General features: G+C 36.9%; 1 protein-coding gene across 2 annotated transcripts; it reads right to left on the reverse strand.

Moving 5' to 3' along the window:
• Positions 1-681: 681 nt before the first annotated feature.
• Positions 682-21,824, reverse strand: mpv17 (mitochondrial inner membrane protein MPV17). 2 transcript variants are annotated; one of them, XM_074685236.1, is made up of 8 exons: positions 21,306-21,384; positions 20,913-20,993; positions 15,725-15,840; positions 13,895-13,987; positions 11,879-11,974; positions 3,639-3,671; positions 3,465-3,517; positions 682-3,205 (listed from the first exon to the last, which is right to left on the reverse strand). In XM_074685236.1, the coding sequence occupies exons 2-8, from the start codon at positions 20,983-20,985 to the stop codon at positions 3,136-3,138; spliced, it is 534 nt and encodes a 177-aa protein (XP_074541337.1). In that variant the 5' UTR covers positions 20,986-20,993; positions 21,306-21,384; the 3' UTR covers positions 682-3,135. The 2 variants fall into 2 exon arrangements, with proteins under 2 accessions (XP_074541337.1, XP_074541336.1); XM_074685235.1 differs by lacking the exon at positions 21,306-21,384 and adding an exon at positions 21,755-21,824 and having other exon boundaries at positions 683-3,205.
• Between the last annotated feature and the right edge of the window lie 327 nt (positions 21,825-22,151).

The raw sequence follows: 22,151 nt of genomic DNA on the forward strand, positions 1-22,151 counted from the left end.
AATTTGAAATAACCTGTAACCTGTAATATGGTCGCTGATAATCTCATTTTAAAGTGTGGATTACGATCACGCATTTATCTAGAAAAGACTTTTTCAAGATCACTTTCAAGCTCCTCAGCTCCTTTGAAAGTGAATAACTCAGAGCTGTCCGTGGTCCTGAACTTGCTTGAATCCTGGTCTAAGAAAAGATAACTTAAGAAATGCGTAGGTAACTTCATTACCAGGAACTTAAACACTAGGAAATATCCATTAAACTTTAACGCTAACCTCAAATTAAAGGCCATGAAAATGTTGTTCCTGTATCTGCTGTTATGAACCACAAAGTCTACAGCACTTTTACATGTGAATTTTCTTGTCACAGTTACAGTTTAGACTGTAGCTCCACCTTAAGACACACTGAGTCTTGGCGCTGATCCCAAATTAAGTTCCAGATTTCCGGGGAGAGGCTCGTTTCTCGGAGGGAAAGAGGCTATTTGGAAGATTTTCAGCCGTTTCATCAGATAGTTTCCGCTTGCTTTTCTGCCTCGCATCAGTCGAGTGTGTTTGTGTGGGAAACAAATGTGTTCAGTTATCTGGTTGACGGCTCAGCGGCCTCCGCATCACCCTCCAAACAAACCCCACCCGGCCAGAGACGAGCAGGACACAAAGTTAGTGAGGTCAAACGCACCATCCACATCACCTGGTGGGAAACTTTATTAGTAAATGTGACAAAGACAAACTTTGATATTAGTAAGTTCACAGTTTAAGTACTCAAACTCCACAAACACTGGGGGGAAAAAAAACAAAGAGAAAGAAAAAGAGTTGAAACAGTGATTGTCAATGCATGGAGAGATGTTTGAGTCTACTGTTTTAATCATTGGCTAACTTCCTGAAACTTAAACCACGTTGAAAAGACATTTTAAAACATGAAGCCAGACCAACCAGTATGTTAGCTTAGCTTAGCTTGTAGACTAACAATGTAGGAAAATGACCAGACTAGCTCTGTCTAAAGCCAACAACTTAAACCAAACAGAGCATTTAAAGCTCACTATGCTCAGTAACTCTGTTATAAAGTACTTTATGTATGAGTGGTAACACTGACAAGTCATCAACTAACACTCGCTTCACCCAGTCAAGAAAGTAACGCTCCATAAAAGCATCATTTTCTCATTTTTACACTTTGAATATTTCACCTTTATATCAGTATAATAATAATTATTAATTACAAGTGTCTGTTTCCTTTAAACAACAATAAGCTACATGCTTAAAACTGTTAATTTTATTTTTCAAAAGCTAAAATAATCTGCGAGTTGTAGCATTAAAGCTCCTGTGAGGATTTTTATTCTTGTAATAAAACAGACAGAAATTAACAGAGAGGCCTTTTTATCACTCAAGAAAGCAATCAAGATCGTGTTTTAGAAGACTGACGTTTTCTGACGTGATTTTTCATGTCTGTAGCTGTTGTGACGGGGTAGGTGACGGACGAGGGAGGCCTGCAGCAGAGGGGAAAACTCAATGTTTTTCTTCTTTTTACTTTTCTCTGACATTTTTGGTAAAACTTCAGGAAGTTTAGAGCTCAGATGGACTTGTCCACAGGGGGGCACTAAAATCATCGCAAACAGAAAATTCCTCACAAGAGCTTTAATAAATGCATTTCCAAAACAACTCAAATGTTTGATTTCATGTGAAGTCTTCATCAGCATTTGCCTCAAGTGTAGGGATGGGTACCTTTCACATTTGATGAGACGGTACTGGTACTCAACGGTCCAAATTTTTGGTAGTTTTTCTCTGTTTATGTGGTAGAAAATATCAATTTGTTTAATAATAAAATATAGTTTTTTTCAAATTAACATGTCAATATATAACCTTGCAATGCTGTGTTCATGTTCAGCATGGAAACTTGCCCATTCCACTCCTTCACAGTCACAAGGATGTGTTCATGTACTTTTGACAGAATTTGGTCGGTACCTATAAAAGTATTTAATCTGGTACCCATCCCTACTGATGTGACCAGAATGCTTTGCATCATGAAATGCTAAGCCTTAGACCTAATGTTTAAATCTGCATCTAATCTTCCAGAGACCACACTTTATAAAGTGTAAGGCAGGGGCGGCTTTATGGGTGGGCCCAAGGATCCCAGGCCCACCAAATATTAATAATTTTTATATTTAAATCGTAAAAAATAATTGTAAAATTTTGTCATTTCATGTTTGTTTTGCTAGTGTTAGATGCTCTGTCTTTGTACAATGAGCCATGTTTTTAAGCCTGCTGTAAAAAATAAAAAAATATGATACATTCAGCTTCATGTGGGGGGGATCAGAACATTTTTGTGGGAATGACAGTAGATTTTTATTTATTTTATTTAACTGTGGTTAATGTCCTTGCTCTTAAAGCTCAAAATGCAAAAATGCAAATTAAAGGTGAAAAAAATCGACCAAATCTGCTTTAAAACCACACATAGTGTATATTGTCAGTCATTTTTAATAACTAATCCTTGCTCTGACCCTGATATAAAGAGAAAAGATTGTGTTTTATTATGACTTCCTTTATGTGAATCAATAAGAAAACAGTAAAACCATGCTGCTTTGCTTTCCTGAGAGCTGTTCTAATACATATTTTTAGGAAATCTTGGTGAATAGTAACATTAATGTTGAAGGAGAATACATGCACATTTATAAACATGGTAACATAATAAAGATTTAAATGAGGTAAAACTATAACTGTGTAACCCAAAACATCTTTAAACTGACCTCTAAAGGAAAAAAAAACGAATTCAAGTGAGTGACAAACATTACATCATTAATAAAGGCTTCATTGTCATCCTCAGATGTTAATGTATGAGTGTCTGTGCGTACGTGTGGCTCCTCAGCCAAATCCCATTTCCATAAATAACAAACTTTCACAGACATTTCTGCAAATGCAAGTTTGACTTTCAAGTGTGAATTCGTCACCGGCGTAGACGAGCACTTTCTCCCGCCCTTTACGGTGACTCAGTCACAGTTTTACACGTTTCAAATACCAGGAGACTTCGTACCCTAAAGTGAGTTAGACTAGAACAGCCCATTCCCAACACACACTGCGAATGAGTGTAACATCATCATCATCATCGGTGGCGGCGGCGACAACAACAGCACAGGCTGGACCTGTGATGCGCCGTCACATCTTGTTGGCCTTCCAGGTCAGGTAGGAGTTCCAGCCGACGGCAACGATCTGGACGACGGCCAGCCTGCGGGCGGAGGAGATTTATTCATAACAGTGTCTGACAAGGCTTTTAACAGCTACTCTGACTCTGATTCTCATGACATTTACAAATAAAGGATAATTACACTCAATTTTTTTTTCCAAGTATGACCTATATTCACATGCACACATGCACAAATAAACACACATCAGAGTTTTAAGTCAGCATGCAGATCCAGTTTTCATTCATCTTCTGCATTGACACAAACTTTACATGTGATGTAAACAAAGCCATGGAAACGTGCCTGTGGTGCAGAGGGATGAAGTAGAAGTTTGCGATCTGGACTGGAGGCCATAGCTGAAACAAACAAAATACAACACTTTTAATTCTAACCAAAGTTTGTATTAAAGATCAGGGTTTTTTTTATAATGAGTGATGCACAGGTTATTAAAATGTAAACAAAGCAGAACAAACTTACATAGTAGTTGGAGATCAGTGCGTCTGTGTAGTCCTGTAAGAAAGTTTAGAAGTTAAAAGAGCATCGTAACAGATTCCTGCTCACTGACACTATCTTTGTCCCTGAAATTGATGGTTTCCACTTTAAAGACTGTGATCAAGGTGATACAAAAGCTGAGATGGAAATAAAGACACTGTTTGTGGAGTTACACCCACAGTATTTTGTCCGTTTCCTGTTTTTTCACCTGCTGTGTCATTTATCTCTTCCTGAATCTTTGAGAAACATCACAAACGTCCTCTCCTCAGACGTCTTTCCTCTGATGATAGATTATCTTACAAGGAGATTATTCAGTGTGTTTTTAACAGGTTGACGGTTGTACTCTGTGTTTATCACAGACACAAGTCCTGTTTGTGTAAAAAGAAATTCAAAAAGGCCTTCTTTTTTTTTTTAAGGTGAACGCCTCATCAGTTGATGATGTAAACTGAAGATTTTGTGATATAGATCCTTTTTTCAGTCTCTGTGTCTGTATTTGAAGAGGACAGGACAGGGGATGAGGCGACCTGAACCACCAGGCCATGCTGGCATCCCATTATCAGACGCTTTTGATGGTAAAATCTTGCAAATACGAGTTCTGGTGGTTGGATGGTTTCCTTCAACCTGTGCAAGTTGTTTGTGATAACATTTCATTGTTAGCCTGCTGTATTTCTTTTGAATACTTTATCCTGGATAAGAGAAGAGCCTGTTTTAGCTCTAATCACAGGGGTGGCTGGGTGGGGAAACTAGTCGCCACACGATGGAAACCCCCACACTCAATCAAAAGCAAAAGTCCATGGAGCAAAAGACTCAGTTATAAAGACTTGGCACTTACTTTTAATTCATATCCGTGGACTTAAGATGTAATATGCTACTGGAGTTTGGTGTTTTAATTCCAGTGGATGGGTGGATTTTAGATGCGGTTGTCTTTTGTTTTCTTGAATTAGTTTTTTTTCCTTTGCTTTGTTTTCCTCTTTTTCTCTTTTTCTACTCTGAATGATTGATCTCTTTATTTATTAATTTCTTTATTAATGCATTTCTATATTTTGTTGATTATTTGATGATTATCACACACATTCTCACTGAAATTTTAAACAATACAACAATACAGGTCTATCTTTATTATTGTACCTGTTAACAGAAAAAATAAAATAAAAATTTGATATTTGATTTTTTGAAAAAAAAAAAATCTTGCAAATAAAGGATCATACTTAAATAGCAGGTGCCTTTATGAGAAAAATGTCATTAAAAATGTAAAAACTAGTATTAAAATAGATGAAAGTTTGATAGGTTTGGTTAGGGCTGGAGCTAGATAAGAGGTTTAAACTTTGAAAGTGGAAAAAAATATTTACTTATAGGATTTCTACAGCATTTTACTGAAGGGACACTCGAGGCTCCTTGGGATACTAAGTAGTGGCGGCTGGCCAATAGAGGGCGCCAGGGCGCCGCCCCACCGTCATTACCGTCAACATTACCTTGAAGCATGAGACATTAAAAAAGAAAAGGAAAAAGAAATAATAAAATATAACGTTCTGAACTATAAGTATATAAATTATAAATTTAAATTTGCACAATGAATAATATATATTTAATGATGAGTAAAGTTGTTTCATTCATCCGCGTTGTCTGATTGGTGACGTGTTTCCACCCCGGGGCGCAGAAATCTTTGGCCATAGACCGTCGTTATAAGTTGTACATGCGCAGTGGCTCCTCTTCAATACAAGAGATTGGACCATGTCAGGGCGCACCTTTCCTGCGCCCAAAGCTGAATGCAGCTGGATTTGCATACCACCACCCTCCCGCTATGGAGCCGACGTCACAGCCGTCTACTACAAAGTGCGGTTGATTGACAGGACGAGTCGCGGGAGTAGGAGACGATCAAACGGAGACGAAAGATGGAGAGAGAAAGCCTAAATAACACAGTTAAGTCGCTGATATCGTTACCTTTTGAGAGGAGATCGTATCAGGAGAAGGTGCATGTGAAAGAGCGGGGACCTGATCAGCCTAACATCACGATCATTCAGCAGTCCAAAGATAGAGGGAGGCAATACACCCGCTCTTTTTCCAGGACCTGGTTTAGCAGCAAGGCTTGGCTAACGGCATGTAGCGAGGCTAACGCTTTATTCTGTTTTCCCTGCCTCCTTTTCCAAACGTCAGGATCTGACCCAGCATGGATAAAGACAGGTATTACTGATTTAAAGCACTTTTCAGAAAAGGCAAAGAGGCATGAACAAACTGGGATCCACATGGAAAATGCCCTGGGACTAGCTATGTTTGGAAAAATAAACATTTCATGTTAGCTTGATGAAGGCTAAAGATAGGGATCCGTAAACACAATGAAGAAGTTGACAAAAACAGGCACATCCTATCTAAAATAATAGACTGTAAATACACAGGTGTGATACCCTAGCACGTTTGCTTGCTTATTAGTTTATGTCTGTTTTGGAGTCATAGCCCCCCCTGGATAAAACACCACCAGCCGCCACTGATACTAAGTGTGATGGTTTCTAGAGGGATCCCAGAGAGTTAACATGCATCACTTGAGCTTTTTCTTTCTCAAAGGCCTCCATCGCTTTGCTGATGGGAAGAGTGAGCAAGGGAATGTTTGAAGATTAGATATCGCTAATTATCCCAATTTCTACACACTCCAGCTTTAAAGGGGCTGTGAGGACTTTGAAAGTGATCTAGAAAAAGTCTCCCTTCTAGATATTTGCCTGATTGTAATCCACACTTTAAAATTAGATTATCAGTCTAGTGCATGTCTAGGTCTCTATGACAACACCATGCTGGCTGACGAAGTTTAGTAGTGAGAAAAGAGATCTGTGTGACACTGAAGCCTAACTGTCAGACAGAAAAAGGACAGAAGAGCAGAAGGAGAAAGGAAGGAAAGATTAATAGGAGAGAGATAGAGCACGAGCTAAAGGCTAACACAGGGGCTAAACTGTTTGTGCTAATGTTCATCCCAACCCACAGTCAGCAGTTATTCTGCAGTGGTCTGTTCAGACTTGAGAGTCTATCAATAAAATGAAGAGTGAGGTTATGTTAGCTCTGATTGGTAGAAGACTGGGAGGACATAACCAGGATTTACTAACATTGCATATTACAGACATGTCTTAGAGCAATGGGCTGCCGATAGCACTACATATAGATGGCTACTACAACGGTTGCTTGATGTCATTCAAGTTTGTTGTCGTAATTTACGACAGTGTGCGGAGACTTCGGGCCAAAAGGTGGCGAGGCAGTCCAATTAAAATAGATCTTCCTCATAGCATCTTTAATTTAGTGGAAACTCATGATTTACTCAACGGTTTTCAAACCATACGTCATCTGTCAAACCATTGCTCTGAGAACTAGAGTAAGTTAATCATTCATAAGACAATTTGTTGGTTTAATCTATGTAGTGTATTATTGAAAATGCTGTGTTGAATTCTTGTAACAGAAATGTTGGACCCCTCACCGGACAAACCTCTGTCTCTGGTTTAGTCTGAAGTTAATTTTTGAAAACTACACAAACATTTTTGGACTAAAAAGTTGAGTTTTCTCTTGATCTGAACTATGTGTAAGGAAACTTTCAAACTTCTGACTTCCTACTCAGGTATCAGGTTCATCCCACCAACATTTCCCACCACGCAACAGTTCGAGGGAGCAGTGGGAGATGAAGTGAGAAATGATGATGTGTTGAAGCTCCAGTTGGTGGAGAGTTTCAATCCAAAACAATGCAGGATAAGGAGGGGAGTTAGAGCCAAAAATAGGAGCCGCTGGCCAAGTTACGGTTGAGTAATGTGTAATGATCGACATCACGATCAGCCTCCCGGAGATTTCAAACTCTGCAGACGCTCTGCACTTTAGTTCTTTGTGAGCTTTTATCTGATTTATGGCTTTTATGCTTTTATCGATTTTCCTTTTGCTCTCTTTTAATTATGTTAGTAAAACATATTGTCTTGTTTTGTTTTTCTCTCAATAAATATTAAGCTATAAAGTGTTACGCCACAACACTGGAAGACTCAGGCTCTGCGGCTCAACAGGAAACGTGAAACGTGTGTGTTGGTGTGTTATGATTGTTTCACACCGGACTTCCCTTTGACATCCACCTAAAGGTCACCTCGACGTGTGGCAACACATTGAAAAAAAAAACAGCCAATGTTCCAGTTCTAACCTTTTTTAAGGTGCAACCATTTTCTAATTAAAGCCAAACAAGCTTCTTTGCCACCTGAGGTGAAATTACGCCGAGCGCTTCGTCACAAACACGTCAAAATATTTCCTCCCACGCTCTGAAGGAGCAGAAGGGACCTTTTCTTTGCTCCTGTAGCTGTTTTCCAGATGTTTCACAGCTGTTTTTTAACACTTTATGAGAAAATGACACAAGATATGACCTCAGACTCATGGAAAAATGCTATGACTTACAAAAAGTATTGAACACATCAACTTTTTTCTCATTGCATTTATTTCCAAAGCAGCAATTCAAACAAAATTTCTACCAGACATTGGTATTAACTCAAATAATCCACACATGAAGAGAAATCACAACATTCAGGTCCATAAATAATGATTATGTGGAATTAAGTACGATAACACAGGAAAGAAGTATTGAACACACCATGGAAAGGCTGTATACTTTGGCAAGGAAATGCACCATACCACCTGAAATCTGTCAGTAATTATTACTTGAACTTTCAATTAGTGCAAACCAACATCAGCTGAGCTAGAGCAAATGGATGGTCCTATAATAAAGGTGTTTTTTTCACCAAGCAGTTAAATACCACACACCTCATGATGGGTAAAGGCAAAGAGCTCTCTGAAGACATTCACAACCTGATTGTTGCTCAGCATCAGAATGGAACTGGTTACAGACTTATATCAAAGCTCCTGAATATTCCAGTCAGCACCATTGGGGCCATTATTCACAAGTGGAAGAAGCACCACCTTACCATCAACAGGCCACGCACAGGAGCTCCTTGAAGATTTCTGACCAGGGAGTCAGAAAGATAGTCAGAAGAGTACTCAACGAGCCAAGGACCACCCTGAAAGTGCTCCAGAAAGACTTGGAGGCAGCAGGTACAATTGTTACAGAGAAAATAATAGGCAATGCACTCCACCGCCATGGCCTCTATGGACGCTCAGCCCGCAAGACTCCATTCCTCAAGAAAAGGCATGTTGAAGCTGGTTTAAAGTTTGCTAAACAGCATCTTGACAAGCCTGTAGAATACTGGGAGAATGTTGTCTGGTCAGATGAGACCAAAACTGAACTTTTGGGCTGTCATACTACAGACCATGTTTGGAGGAGAAATGGCACTGCACATCAGCCAAAAACACTACACCAATAGTGAAGTTTGGAGGTGGAAGCATCATGGCATGGGGTTGTTTCAAATCTCATGGTGTTGGCAAACTTCATATAATTGACGGAGCAATGAATGGAGCCATGTATGGGGAAATTCTTGATATGAATCTGCTGCCATCCACCAGGATGATGAAGATAAGACGTGACTGGACCTTCCAGCAGGACAACGATCCAAAGCACACGACAAAGTCCACTCTCAAATGGTTTAAAAAAAAGAAAATCAATCTGTTGGAATGGCCTAGTCAATCACCTGACTTAAATCCAATTGAACATTTGTGGAAAGAACTGAAGTAAAGGGTTCACCAGAGGGCACCAAAGAATATTCCAGATTTAAAGACAATCTGTGCAGAGGAATGGGCCAAAATCACACCTGAGCAGTGTGGGCCATTAGTTCAAACATACAAGAAGCTTCTGGAAGCTGTCATTGCAAACAAAGGCTTCTCCACTAAGTATTAGATGAGTCTGTGGCAGTATTTTTCAGAAACGCTCCAGCTGAGTGCAAAACTTGTCATGCACAAGTTTACTGTGGTGGCACTGAACCAGGTAAGTTTAAAACAATCCACCTCATTGTTGAGTTTGAGTAACGACACTTGACCAAGTCTTTTCTCACATTCTAAACTACAAAGTAAATAATAAAAGCAGGTATGATTCAAGCTGGTATCGGCAAATACTCAAGGCTGCAATATTGGTATCGTATCAGAAGTGAAAAAGTTGTAAAAGTTGTGTTTTTAATAGCTTCTAATAACGATGAGTCATCATGTCATTGGCTAGCATCAAGACTTCTTGTGCAGAGTTACTTCGAGGTACTTCTGCTGGAGTTCATGTTTTCATTGTGTCGTAGATAAAACCAGAGGACAGAGGTGAGTAACAGCTCAACATTAAGGGCAAACTCTTGATTGGTCCGTGGTCCGGCTTCAACAATCAGAGCGGCTCGATTAATTTTCATCTCACATTTCCGTGGTGCCGGGCGTCGTTGTAATGAGCACATTTGTCATTTATTTTCTGTCCTTTCTGACATTTACCAGGTTGGCCTTTCAGCTCCGCGCGCCCTCGTTTGTAAATAATTGATGGTGACCAGCGGCACGTTGGGTAAGCAAGGCGGGAGCCGGCGTTTGAGCAGCTGGCACAAGATGACAGTTAGCTCTGACCTGGCATACAAATACACACACACACACGATCACGCACACACACGTCTATATATGAAGGTATGAGTCACTCAAGCTATTTCCACAGCCCCCTCCCTCTCCGCCGTCTCTCCCTCCATCACAGGAAATAGTTTCTAATAATAATGAGAGGTGAGCGCTGGAGGTCAGGTACTGTACCTACATGAAAAACAAACTTCCTGTCCGTTACCTGGAGTGTGTTCATTCAGAAAAACACTCATCTCTGGACGCTTAACAGAAAACAGAGTCAAGTGGACTCAGAGGACAGAAGAATAAAAAACAAACTGAGTATTTGTTGACAAACATTTTTGTTTCTGAAGCTTGAATAAATGTGTGAATGTTCATGAACGCACTTGTTTTGGAGGCACAGGAAGAAATCTTACTCCATAAATAAATGAAACATAATGAATTTTGTTGTAACTGGTTCCACTTTCAGCGTTTTACGTCTTTAATTTCAGGATCCTAACTTATACTCATCAGTCTCCAGAACAATCAGCTTCTCCCTCACTTCCTCCTCCTCCTCTTCCTCTCCTTACATCCATGAATGAAAAATGAGGGAGGGACACGTCAGGTCACACACTCAATCTTTACCTCATTTGGAGACAAATTTAACCAAGTTTGATCAGGGTTTTCTGGCTCATTTTAACGTCATTGCACCTATTTTCAGCATCGAGGCACATTGAGATCCTTAACTTCATTAAAATAACTGAGATTTTAATTCGAAAAAAATTTCACTGCAGCAAAAATCTAACTTGAAAAACTTTGTCTGGACTTCTTTTCAAAACATGAGAGATGACAGTGGTTAGGTTGGTAGTAGCAGTGCATTTTGAGTGAAATGTCGTTGCATGGCTTCCTGAGTGTCATCAGACTATGTATACAATGAAGACAGTATGAAATAAATAAATATATGGTATATGAAATGAATACAAAGAGCTACGCATTGATAAGACATGGAAGTTGAGCCCAGCCAAGGGTTAATTTGATTGTTTGGAAAACCAGTCTGCTAAAACAGGCACCAACCATCTCTGCTGTGTTTTTATCTTAAGAGACCATTTACACAACAAGGGTTTTTGGATGAAACGCAAATGTATTATTGCGTTTCGGCTGCTGTTTTACAAGCAAATGACATTATTAAATTAAAAGTTTAAAAATGATGGATAAAACTAAATTAATAAAAATAAAAAAATATATATATTGATACAAATAAATAAAAATAAAAGTAAAAAAAATATATTTAAAAAATTAATGAATAAAATAAAAGTAAAAAAATATAGATAAAACTAAATCAATAAAAATAAAAAAAAATATATAGATACAAATAAATAAAAATAAAAGTAAAAAAATATGGATATAATTAAATGAAAATAAATATATATATATATATATATATAGATACAAATAAATAAAATAAAAGTAAAAAAAAATATATAAAAAAATTAATAAATAAAATAAAAGTATAAACAATATAGATATAACTAAATTAATAAAAATAAAATATATATATTTATACAAATAAATAAAAATAAAAGTAAAAAATATTGAATAAGAAAAAAAAGTTAAAAAAAGAATACATAATAAAAATTAAAGTAAAAAAAGAAAAGAAAATGAATAAATAAATTTAAATAAATGAAAAAAAACCGAATAAATAAATTAAAACAAAAGCTCTAAAAAAAAGAAAAAAGAATAAACAAATACATTTAAAAAAAAAGTAAATAAAACAAACTCACCCTCTTTAGCTTAGCAATGTTGTCCTCCACTGTCAGTCCGTTCAGAGCACCGGAGATACAGAGAAAAGCTCCAAGGAAACACGGAGCAAAGCACAACTACAGAGACAAAAAAACACAAAAGAAGACAAAATGAAATTTAGGAACACATAAAAGTAATTTTGAAAAGTATATATTTTTAAATATTTTCGATAAAGGTTGGACCAAGTTGGGATTCTGATGGTTTTTGGGAATTAGTAAAACCTGAGGAATTTTTCTTTTTTAGGTATTTTATACCAGTGGATGGAGCAGGAAACTGGGTAAGAGCAGGGAGTGATGTGTGAGAAAGACAACGTAGATAATATTCAAACCTTGCTCAAGAGTTTGTTCATGGGGTACACGACCTACAACATTAGGGAAAACCAGCGCCCCCTAGAACCCTTAGTTTCATTGAAGCAGTCCAAAGACATTAAATTGGTTGTGCTTTGAAATATTGACACACATTCTTAATCTGATTTCAGCAGCACTTTTTCCAAAAGTTGGGACAACAAAACAAAATGAAAAAGTTGTGATGTAACAAAATAAAAAATAAAACAAAACAAAACAAAAAACGAGCAGAAACAACTTAAAACAATAACAACACCAACAAACACCTTGAAAAACGTCTCCAAATCAATCTACACTGCAAGTAAATAATGTAACTACGTATGAAAATGGGCATTCAATGTAAGTGGAGAATAATGGTGAGAGATTCAACACTTTGTAAGTAGTTCAACAGTTACAGAAGAAGAAAAAAAGGAATCCGAGGTCTTTATCATCTAGGATCCACAAAAAATCAGAGAGCCTGTGGATGTCTTCCTGAACCAAACTGGAAATCTGTCTATGTGGTCTTATCAAAATCTAGCATTCCTCTTGGAAACCATGGATGCTGCATCCATGGTTTCCAAGAGGAATGGTAGTTTTTGACTCCAAATTTCAATCCAAGTTTATTTAATTGAAGTATCATGAGCAAAATTATTTGTATTGATACATTTTTTTCTCTCCGCTAATCTTGGTAATAATGAACTACTGCATCCAAAAAGTTTGCAGTTACAACAAAAAGCTTCTGAAATTTTTCATTTAGTGAACTGAAGCATTAAGAGATGCTATAGAGATATTTTACACTCAACAACCTTACTGATAACTTTCTGCTTTCTGAAAAAGAAAAAAAACCCTCAAAGAAAAACCAAAGGCACATCCAGACCTCGTGATCTCTCCCCGTGTGTTTACAGTGACTGAAACTCCTCCTCACATATGAAACTTACATAAAAACATCTTCTCGTCTTCAGCTCTTCAGCTCTGACGTAGGAAGAAGCTGCAGCTACATTTAATCTCTCAATTCAGCAAATGGCTCTGCAGTTATCAGTGAGGCAGACGCAGCAGCGCAGTGTGGACACAGAGTTATTCAAGCGGAGGAGTGGACCCTTTGCTTCAATAAATATTTCAGTTTAAGTGTATTGAAAGCTCTGACGTGCTGCTCTGCCTTCGACTTTTTGTTTTCACCAGTTTCTGGTGAAGAATTAAGAGGTTATCTGCGTTTAGCTCGATCACGTTCTGTGTTAGACGATGAAACATGCAGCTCCTTGTTTAATTTAACCCTTAAACCTCCTCTTACATCATGTTTCCTGTTTAAAGTATCATAGTCTGACAGATGCAGATAAATTAAGGAACAGATTCTAAAAACTCACAACCAAACAGTTGGTATAAAGAGGAGAGGAGGAAGAGGGAAGTCCAAATCTGAGCTGTTGAATGAATGTGACATCTCCTCTGTCCGTAAGCCTGATGTGAGGAAATTGTCTCTGTTGAGTCATCTGCCCTGTTAGCCACAAATAATGAGCTGGACTACGGAAATGAACTCACATGCAAGCGTTTTATTTTTTAACGTGTTTCCACTTTGTTTTGGAAATGACTTTGGATTATCTGAAAGGAAAGACAGAAGGAGTGGACGGTGGTGGAAGAAGAAGGTAAAGACGGTCTGAGGTGTCCCTCAGAGCCTCTCACCTGGTCCACCAGCATTTTCTTCATGGCTGCACTTTTAGTTCCTCCGACCACAAGTCGGTCCAAAACTTTGTACCACCCTCCGATGACTGGACCCTTCATAAAAAAAGAAGAACAGAGGAAAATTTTATTAATATTTTGCATAATCCTGTTTTGCTTCCTGACACTCTAAAAAGTTTGATGTGAAAGTTAATGTGGTGTCTTTGTGGTTTCATTAATGTGTGATTCTCTGTTTACAAGAATGCTCATTTTTTATTCTTTTATTTAGAATAACTTGGAAATTGTGGTGTTACAACAGCAATTATTATCAGAGCCAGTAGAACAATAAAGCATATACATTAGCACTGAAAATATAACAAGTAGGATTGTAAGAGATATATACACCAAGATTTAAATGAACATACCAATTGGTTAAAAATTAAAGATTAAATACAACATTTAAGATGCAGGATCTGTTATGATTGCACTCCCTCGCCACCTTGTGGCCCGGAGTCTCCGCACGCAAATTACTTTTAGTGAGGCGTGTGTCTGTTGTGGAATTAAATAGAGATCGGATCGAAAAAAAATTTCTTTGTTCAAGTCCACTTTTTACTGGATACAACGCACCAAGATAAGGTATTTATAAGTATAGTTACGTAGCGCTACAGTTTGAAATGTGACATCAAGCAAATGTTGTAGTAGCCGGCCATATGTAGCGACATCTGCAGCCCGGTGCTCCGACGTATCTGTAGGCTAATGTGACAACAAGTAAAGTCAGTTTTTAAGTACTTAAGTAGCTGTTTAATTTTTAGCACAGCTGGCAGCCTGGTGCTCTAAGACATATCCGTAATGCTAATTAGCCTTTAGCTCAGACTGTATCACTCTCCTGTTTATCTTTCTTCTGCTCTTCTGTCCTTTTTCTGTCTGACAGTTAGGCTCCAGTTCCACCATTACTACAAAATTAATCACCTCTATTTAACCATTTTAATAAAATAAAATAAATGATAAAATAAAAACCACTTTATAATTTCAACCATTTTTTATGCACTACTATGCCATTGAAACCTTAATGATCCATTACTCTGTAAGGTCAGATTGAAAAAGTCACAGACTAACGTGAGTGATGGCCCTTTAAATCTCACCTCACCTCACCAGTTCAGCATTCATCCAGGAAGCAACAGACAAGTTTTACTGAAATCAAACAGTTTGAGTCTGTTTCTTGACAAACTGGTGCATAAAGATACTTCCTTAGGTAATAAAAAAATGGGGATGGGTACTAAATGAGGTACTTTTAGGTAGGTACCGGCCAAATTCTGTGTTTAGTACCGAGTAACGATTCACGTAAAATCAAATGATGCCATGTTTAGGTACCTGAATACATCTTTGTTAATGCGAGAGAGTGGAGGGGTGAGTGATTTTCCATGGTGGACATGAACACACCATTACAAGTTTATATATTGAAGAATAAATAAGTTAAATTCAAAAACTTTGAGATTGTTTCGTTATCTACCGCATCGTTTCAAATGTGAAAGGTACCTATCCCCGATAGAAAAGAATTTGAAATAAAATATTTTGAGACTAAAACTCAAAAAGTATTTTTCAGTAGCTCAATCCTCTTCTGTATTTCAGAAACTTACATGATACTTAAAAAAATGATCTGAAACATCATCAAAAAAAATAAATAAATTAGAGGTCCATTAATTTTATAATGTTAATCAGGAAAAAAAAACAATCTGGAGATATCCCTTTGGAGATCTGGAAATATGACTTATTATACTTCTGACACTTTCTTGAAGCTAAAGAATATGAACTGTTCATAAAAACATCCTCAACAGCCTCTGAGAGTCTTCTCACCACAAAGAAGAAGCCGATACTCATCATCTTGGCCGTCCGCCGGACGTTGTGATGAGCCAATCCTCTCCTCTCGATCAGCTGTTGTGAGATGACATCACCGACGCCCACCAAGGAGCCTGAAGGACAAACAGCAGACAGACTCTGAGCGCGCTGATGCAGGTGATATTGTTCCTGTGGATGGCTGACTAAGAGCGGCGCCACTAATATTTTTACTGCAGAAGGTTTATTTACATCACAAAGCATCGTTAGATATCAGAAGAGCAGAAAAAAACAGTGAAGTTTTAATGACTCCTAATTTCACAAACAATTTTGAATTTATAGAGAAAATATAAGAGAGCACAGGTTTTAATCAGGCATGAGCTGCATAGCTCAAAACACACGTAAAGGGGCAGTTCGTCAATTAAGGGAGTTTTCCGTCCTCGGTAGATTTCCAAGACTTTTTTCTTTTTACAAAAAGCAGTTATTGTATTTGTAAGAGTTAGGTTGAAGAAGCTATGGAAAAAACTGTTTCTCAATAATGATATTTTAATATTTTTTCTGTGTGTTAAAAATTCAAATGTGCAAGAATTTCACTGTTTTGGGCTTTTCTTCTGTTTTAACATCCCCTCCTTGATAAAGCAATAAAAATGATAAAAAATTAATTTAAAGTTTCCTCATAACAACTTAAAAAGACAGTTTTCTTTTTCTTTTTTCTAAAATTAACTTTTTTATTGACACTTGTAAACAAACACATATAAACTTCATCTATCTACTTTGCTTAAATGTCACATTAATTTTTCCTTCTTTTTTTTTTAACATAAAGGACACAAGAACCGTAGATAGAACAAAGGAAAGAAAGGCGGGGAAAGATCATGTCTTTAACAGAAAGATAAAAAAATTAGAATCTTTTCCATTTTGTAAATATCTTTTAATATTTTGTAAATGAAGTCCATCCATGTTTTTTTAAAGAAGAGCTCTCCTGGGATATCCAGTTCTTTGTTACAGCCTTTTTAGCCACAACCATCAGTATGTTCAGTAAATATTTATCTTTTTTTTCTTTGGCAGATCTTCAGGCATAAGACAAAAAAACAAGGTCTTACTTTCTAAAGACACATAATGTCTGAAAATGTCCTTCAAGACGCTGTGTATCCCTTTTCCAAAAGTCCAGAATAACTAGACAGTCCCAGAACATGTGGCAGTGATTCACATTTAAACGTCCACTTTTTCTCCAGCAGGTTGAGGAGTTGCTGAATTAATGAGATTCCTGGTAGGGTGTAATGAAATAAAAATAATAAACATTTCCAGCCAAACTCCCTCCAATTTTGTAAAAAGATGATTTTTAAATTCATATAGTTTATATTTGTTCATTTTGCAATTAATTTACAGATAAATATTGTTGTCTGTCATTACTGTCACATTCACCATTTAACAAATAAAGTTGTTTTTTTTTTAAATTAATGACATTGTTGTGAGAGCATGTTTATTAGGTGTTATTACCAAACAAGCTACTTTTTGAATATTTTAACTAATTATAAGAAATATTCACTTTATTTCCACATATTTTGTGTACATTGTGTCCTAGCTAACCTGTTAGCCTAGCACGTCTAAAACTGTCACACATGAAAAGCCCAAAACAGTGAAAATCTTCCACATTTGAATTTTAAAATAAAATCACCAAGAGTTTTTTTTCATAACTTCTTCAACCTAACTCTTAAAAATTGGGGGGGGGGGGGGGGGGGGGGTTTCCGTGAAGAACATTTTTCTTCTTGTTAATCTACCCTGGGGACAAAAAACTCCCTTAATTGAAGAATTCAACCCAGAAATGTTTGTGGAGAAATAAACTCAGCAAGTTAAAGATAAAGAGCAGAAATAAGTTGATTTAGAAGGAAAGTGACTTTTTATTTATCTCTCCTATACTTAACTTATCATTGAATATCTATTAAGAATAATATCCTAGGCTCTGGGCTCACAAATGGATGTTTTACATAAAAAAAAAATAATAAAAGGTCAGCAGATTAGTAGGAAATCGATAAAGCTAAAGACCTGAGATTCAAGTTTTAAAAGCATCCTTTTAAAGCATCTCTATGAATTAAAACGCAATATGATGCCTCTTTTCACTCCAAATTGATTTCCACTCTGATCTTTGGCTCCTTAAAACTCCATTAAGATTTTTCTTATCCTTAAAGTAAAAGTTAGAGCTTGTTTATATGAAAACTCCTGCGACTAAGAATAAGTCAGCGCAGCTAAAATTAACAGTAAATGAGATTTAAAAGCAAAAAGCTCTGAGAAAACCACATTCATCACTCTGTCCACCTTTAGGGTCGCGCTAAGTGCTTTTTTTAATTGTCCTGACTCATAAAAAAACACTTAAAAACTCATTAAATCATGTGGGAAAAAAAAGAAGTCACGCTAACATAATGTCAGCTCACACTGACGCTGTTAAAAGTGACGGCACAGTTTAATAAAACAGCTCCAGCTGAGCACCAGGTAACCTTTTTCTTAAATGTCACAGAAGAAGCAATAAAGGTGGTTGGAGGGCCAAATAAGACACAGGAAGTCACAGTTTACCTTTACAGGATTTACCTGAGGGGCCTTGCTGCTTGTGCTGGTTCAGAGTGGACCTTCAAAGAACCAGTTTGGTATTTTGGAATAAAACTATAGTTGTGTTTACAAATAGAAACAGATTAGTCTGCTAGGATGGTTTTACTTTCACACCACATGTTGCGTTCAGCCACAGAAGAAACAGCAAGACAGGTCAGACTGTCAATCCTCCTCATCAAAAGCAGCAGGAAAACACTTTACCATCGATACGGGATCAAAAGGTGACGACTGTTCCATCAGGAAGATGATTAACAGTCGATATTTGTAACTGAATCCATGGCAACCATCAGCGTTTGAGCCTTGACGGCAATAAACACAAACATTTCATCCAAACACGCCTCGATTCAGAGACAATGACGGGCACAGAGGGAGAGGGTGGAGCAAACTTTGACCTTCAGTTTAAACCTCTGTATCATCAACGTCAACTCACGTCGTATCAAAGACGTAGAAGAAAAACACCTGTGCAAAAATAGTCCGACTTAAAACTTTCAATCTGTTGGAGTGACACGTAAATAAAACCAGAGACTGAAGCCACCCTTAAGACCAGTCACCTTTTAAAGATGAAAAACAAAAAATCAGAGACTAAATGAGTCCAACTGTCATTAGCCCTTTAAAAATAACTCACATACTAGATCAGATTTAAAACTTTTTACAGAAAAGCTTTTAATTTTTTATTCCATATTATTTTATCCTGATTTTATTTTATTTTTTTCTTCTACTGATTTATTTTACTGGTTGGCTACTTGGCTTATTTGTGTTGGTTTTTAATGTCTGCTGTTCATTTTAACTTGTTTTTATTGTGAAGCACTTTTTACTTGCATTGAAAAGTGCTTTATAAATAAAATATTACTAAATAAAGTATTATTTTTTGAAGAGCACAACACTCAAATAAGACACAGGGAAGGTAGAAAGTAGAAGTCATGCCAGGCTGTTCATGTCTTCATGTAAGTCAAGAAAAGAACAGCAGTTACTCGTTGTTGAGCAAAAAGTTCAAATCTGCACCTGAAGAGAAATAATTATTAGTCTTTGTTTTACTCCAAGACTAATTAAGTGTCTGATTTTTATTTTTTTGGTTGTAACTTAAAGATGTTTGTCCCAGAAAAAAGTAGACAGGGTTGATCTGTTCCAGACATGTGTGACAGCTGGCTCCATCTAGTGGTGATCACGTTGTACTACAAGTGGAAGATAAAGGTTAAAGTAAGACTTATTTTACGCACAGTTGATCCAATATTTCAACTAATGACAAGTTAAATTTTCTTGAAATCTTCTTAATCACAGACAAATTATCTATAAATTGCTGTCCAAACTTAATCAAGCTTGCTCCATAGATCACTGATTTTTAACAGGACACTGCTTAAGGCAGTGGTTCTCAACTGGGGGGTACACAAGGGAACTCCAGGGTGCAGGCATGATTCAAAAATGTATATTCAGGAAATAGAAACAAAGCAAAATTCTTTCAAACACCATTTATTTAATCAATAATTTAATCCAATATAAGTTTAAGTTCTTAAACTGAATATCACATCCGATAGAAATTATAAAATAATACAGCGCTGTATTTTATAAAGGGATAGACCTATTATCAGCTGGGCCAGTTATTACAGTTATTGTAGCTACATTGAAACTTTAGAACACTTTATTAACTGTAGAAAACTTTAGCTATTTATTTTTTTATGTTTTAATTTCACTTTATAAAACATGCTGCTGAGCCTGGGAGCTGTTTGATAAACTCATGCTTTAACGTTTTTGAATGAAGTTAAGTGTTAAGGTTTGTATTGTTCAAAATTTTGACACCAATATTTGTACTTTGACTGCAAATTTCTATCGGCTTCAAATATCGGTTGTCAGCCTTCTTGACTGAAAAATCCATATTGGTCTATCTCTAATTTTATATCTCTTGTTCCAACCAAAACTGCTTTCTACTTGTTTGAGATATACTTGGCAGAAAAAAAAAATTTCATAGGGGGTACATCACTGAAAAAGTTTGAGAACCCCTGGCTTAAAGGGTTTCTGTTGATTTATGGACCAAAGGTCAAAGGTCAGAGGCTCCTTGTTTGAAAATGATCCCTGTAGGATGTTTTGAATAACGCCTTTTTGTGCTCTAATACATTCCAGGTGATTTTGCGTTTTGGAGTGTCACTAAAGCTGAGTTCAAAGTTATTTCACATCAATGCTACATGTATTGAATCATTATTCTCCTTGATAATGGATAAATAAAACTACAGTTATGTTTAAATAAAAAAAGGAACTTTAAAATTCTATATTGTGCTCCATAAGGGAAAAAGTGTTTTTTTATTTTAGAAAAATCACCCTAAACATGGACAATCTAGAGGAAAGCGTGCATGTTAACAGAGCCAAAGGCCCCTTCCTCTTTGTTGATTCAGCGGCCTTATGTAGGAGCAAAGGTCATTTTAAGCCCCCGCGTCTGTCATCAAACAGTCATTCCACCTTCATCAAGAAATAAGTTTTACTGGGAAAATTATCATAAATGCCCAGCTTAGATACTTTGTTTTTCCAAGAATTGAAGTGTACTCTTTGTGATCTTAAGTTGTATTTGTAAGTGTTGTTGTCAGACGTGAACTTTTCAGAATAAAGAGCATTATCCTACCAGCAGTCACTATCTGCACCGTCCAGGGGTATTTGCTCATCAGGGTCTGGTAGGATCTCCACAGGCCTGCCATTCTCCTTCCTGGAAAAGAAAAAGACAAGTTACCTTCTGAAAAGGGGGGTTTTATTCAAAGTTAACTGAACTGCCCCGCCCACCGGGAGGCAATGTGACTCAAATCAAGCTCCCCTGTTAATGAATCCCTTTACGTTATCTATCAGCGCTGGTTTGCCTTATTTCTCAGCTTTCAGTTGAAGACAGTTGAAAACTCCAGTAAGTTTCCAGTTTGGCCAATGAAACCTAAATGAACAATGATGACATGTCTGCCTCTAGCAAAACCACAAGTAATATTTATCAAATTTTGGCTCTGTCAACTGATTGAAAGTTGCTTCTTACCCAACTGAAATTGGGATATTCAGACTGGACACTTATCTCTCCAGTGAAATCTTTTAAGCCGAATTGAAAATGTGCTTTAAATAACTCAGTAAAACTATCAAACACGTTTTGTTTTCCTGTAACTGTCACACAAACTTACGAAACCTTGGATAATCACGTTTTTGAACGTAGTTTGGCGGAGCGTTCAGTACTACTCTCGCCAACTTTACGTCACATGTAACCTTAAAAGTTCTGCGTCTAACTGACGTTATCGGCTTTTAACAGTGAGGTAACAAGCTAACTGTTAAAAGTCTGTTACAAAAATTAACCCCCAAAGTGTTACTGGTGTTTAAACAGCTGTCCAGAAATACAACAGAGATAACAAAGCTGCTGCACACTTGAACACAACTATCGGTAATACATTGACTTTATAACTCGCTATTAAACCAACTGATGAGCATGATACGTACCAGTGAACGACCCGCTCCACTGAACGAACTGCTAATGATGCATTCACGGCCTCCAAATAGATCCGGACTTCGCGTTCTCAACGTCTAAATAGTTTCAGAGGGGCAGTAAGTGCTTAATTATCAAGAGTTTCTTTGGGCTATGAAAAAATAGAAACAAACAAGATTAATAAAATGGTCTTAAGCTGGAAAAACAAACAAATACATAATAATGGTGAAATAAAATACATAAAATTATCTGTAATCTGAATTTACAACTCTGAAATAGCTTTTTTTTTTTAAAAGATACAATACTAAATTAACCAAATGGTATAAAATGAGGAAAATATAAACTATTAGTTAAACATGTGTACAATAGACATTGGAAAATTATTATAATGAGACTTGTTTTCCCTGAAAA

The sequence above is a fragment of the Halichoeres trimaculatus genome, unplaced genomic scaffold (genome assembly GCF_033239565.1).
Source record: "Halichoeres trimaculatus isolate MK-OKI-2021-1 unplaced genomic scaffold, fHalTri1.1 fHalTri1_scaffold_13, whole genome shotgun sequence".
NCBI lineage: Eukaryota > Metazoa > Chordata > Actinopteri > Labriformes > Labridae > Halichoeres > Halichoeres trimaculatus.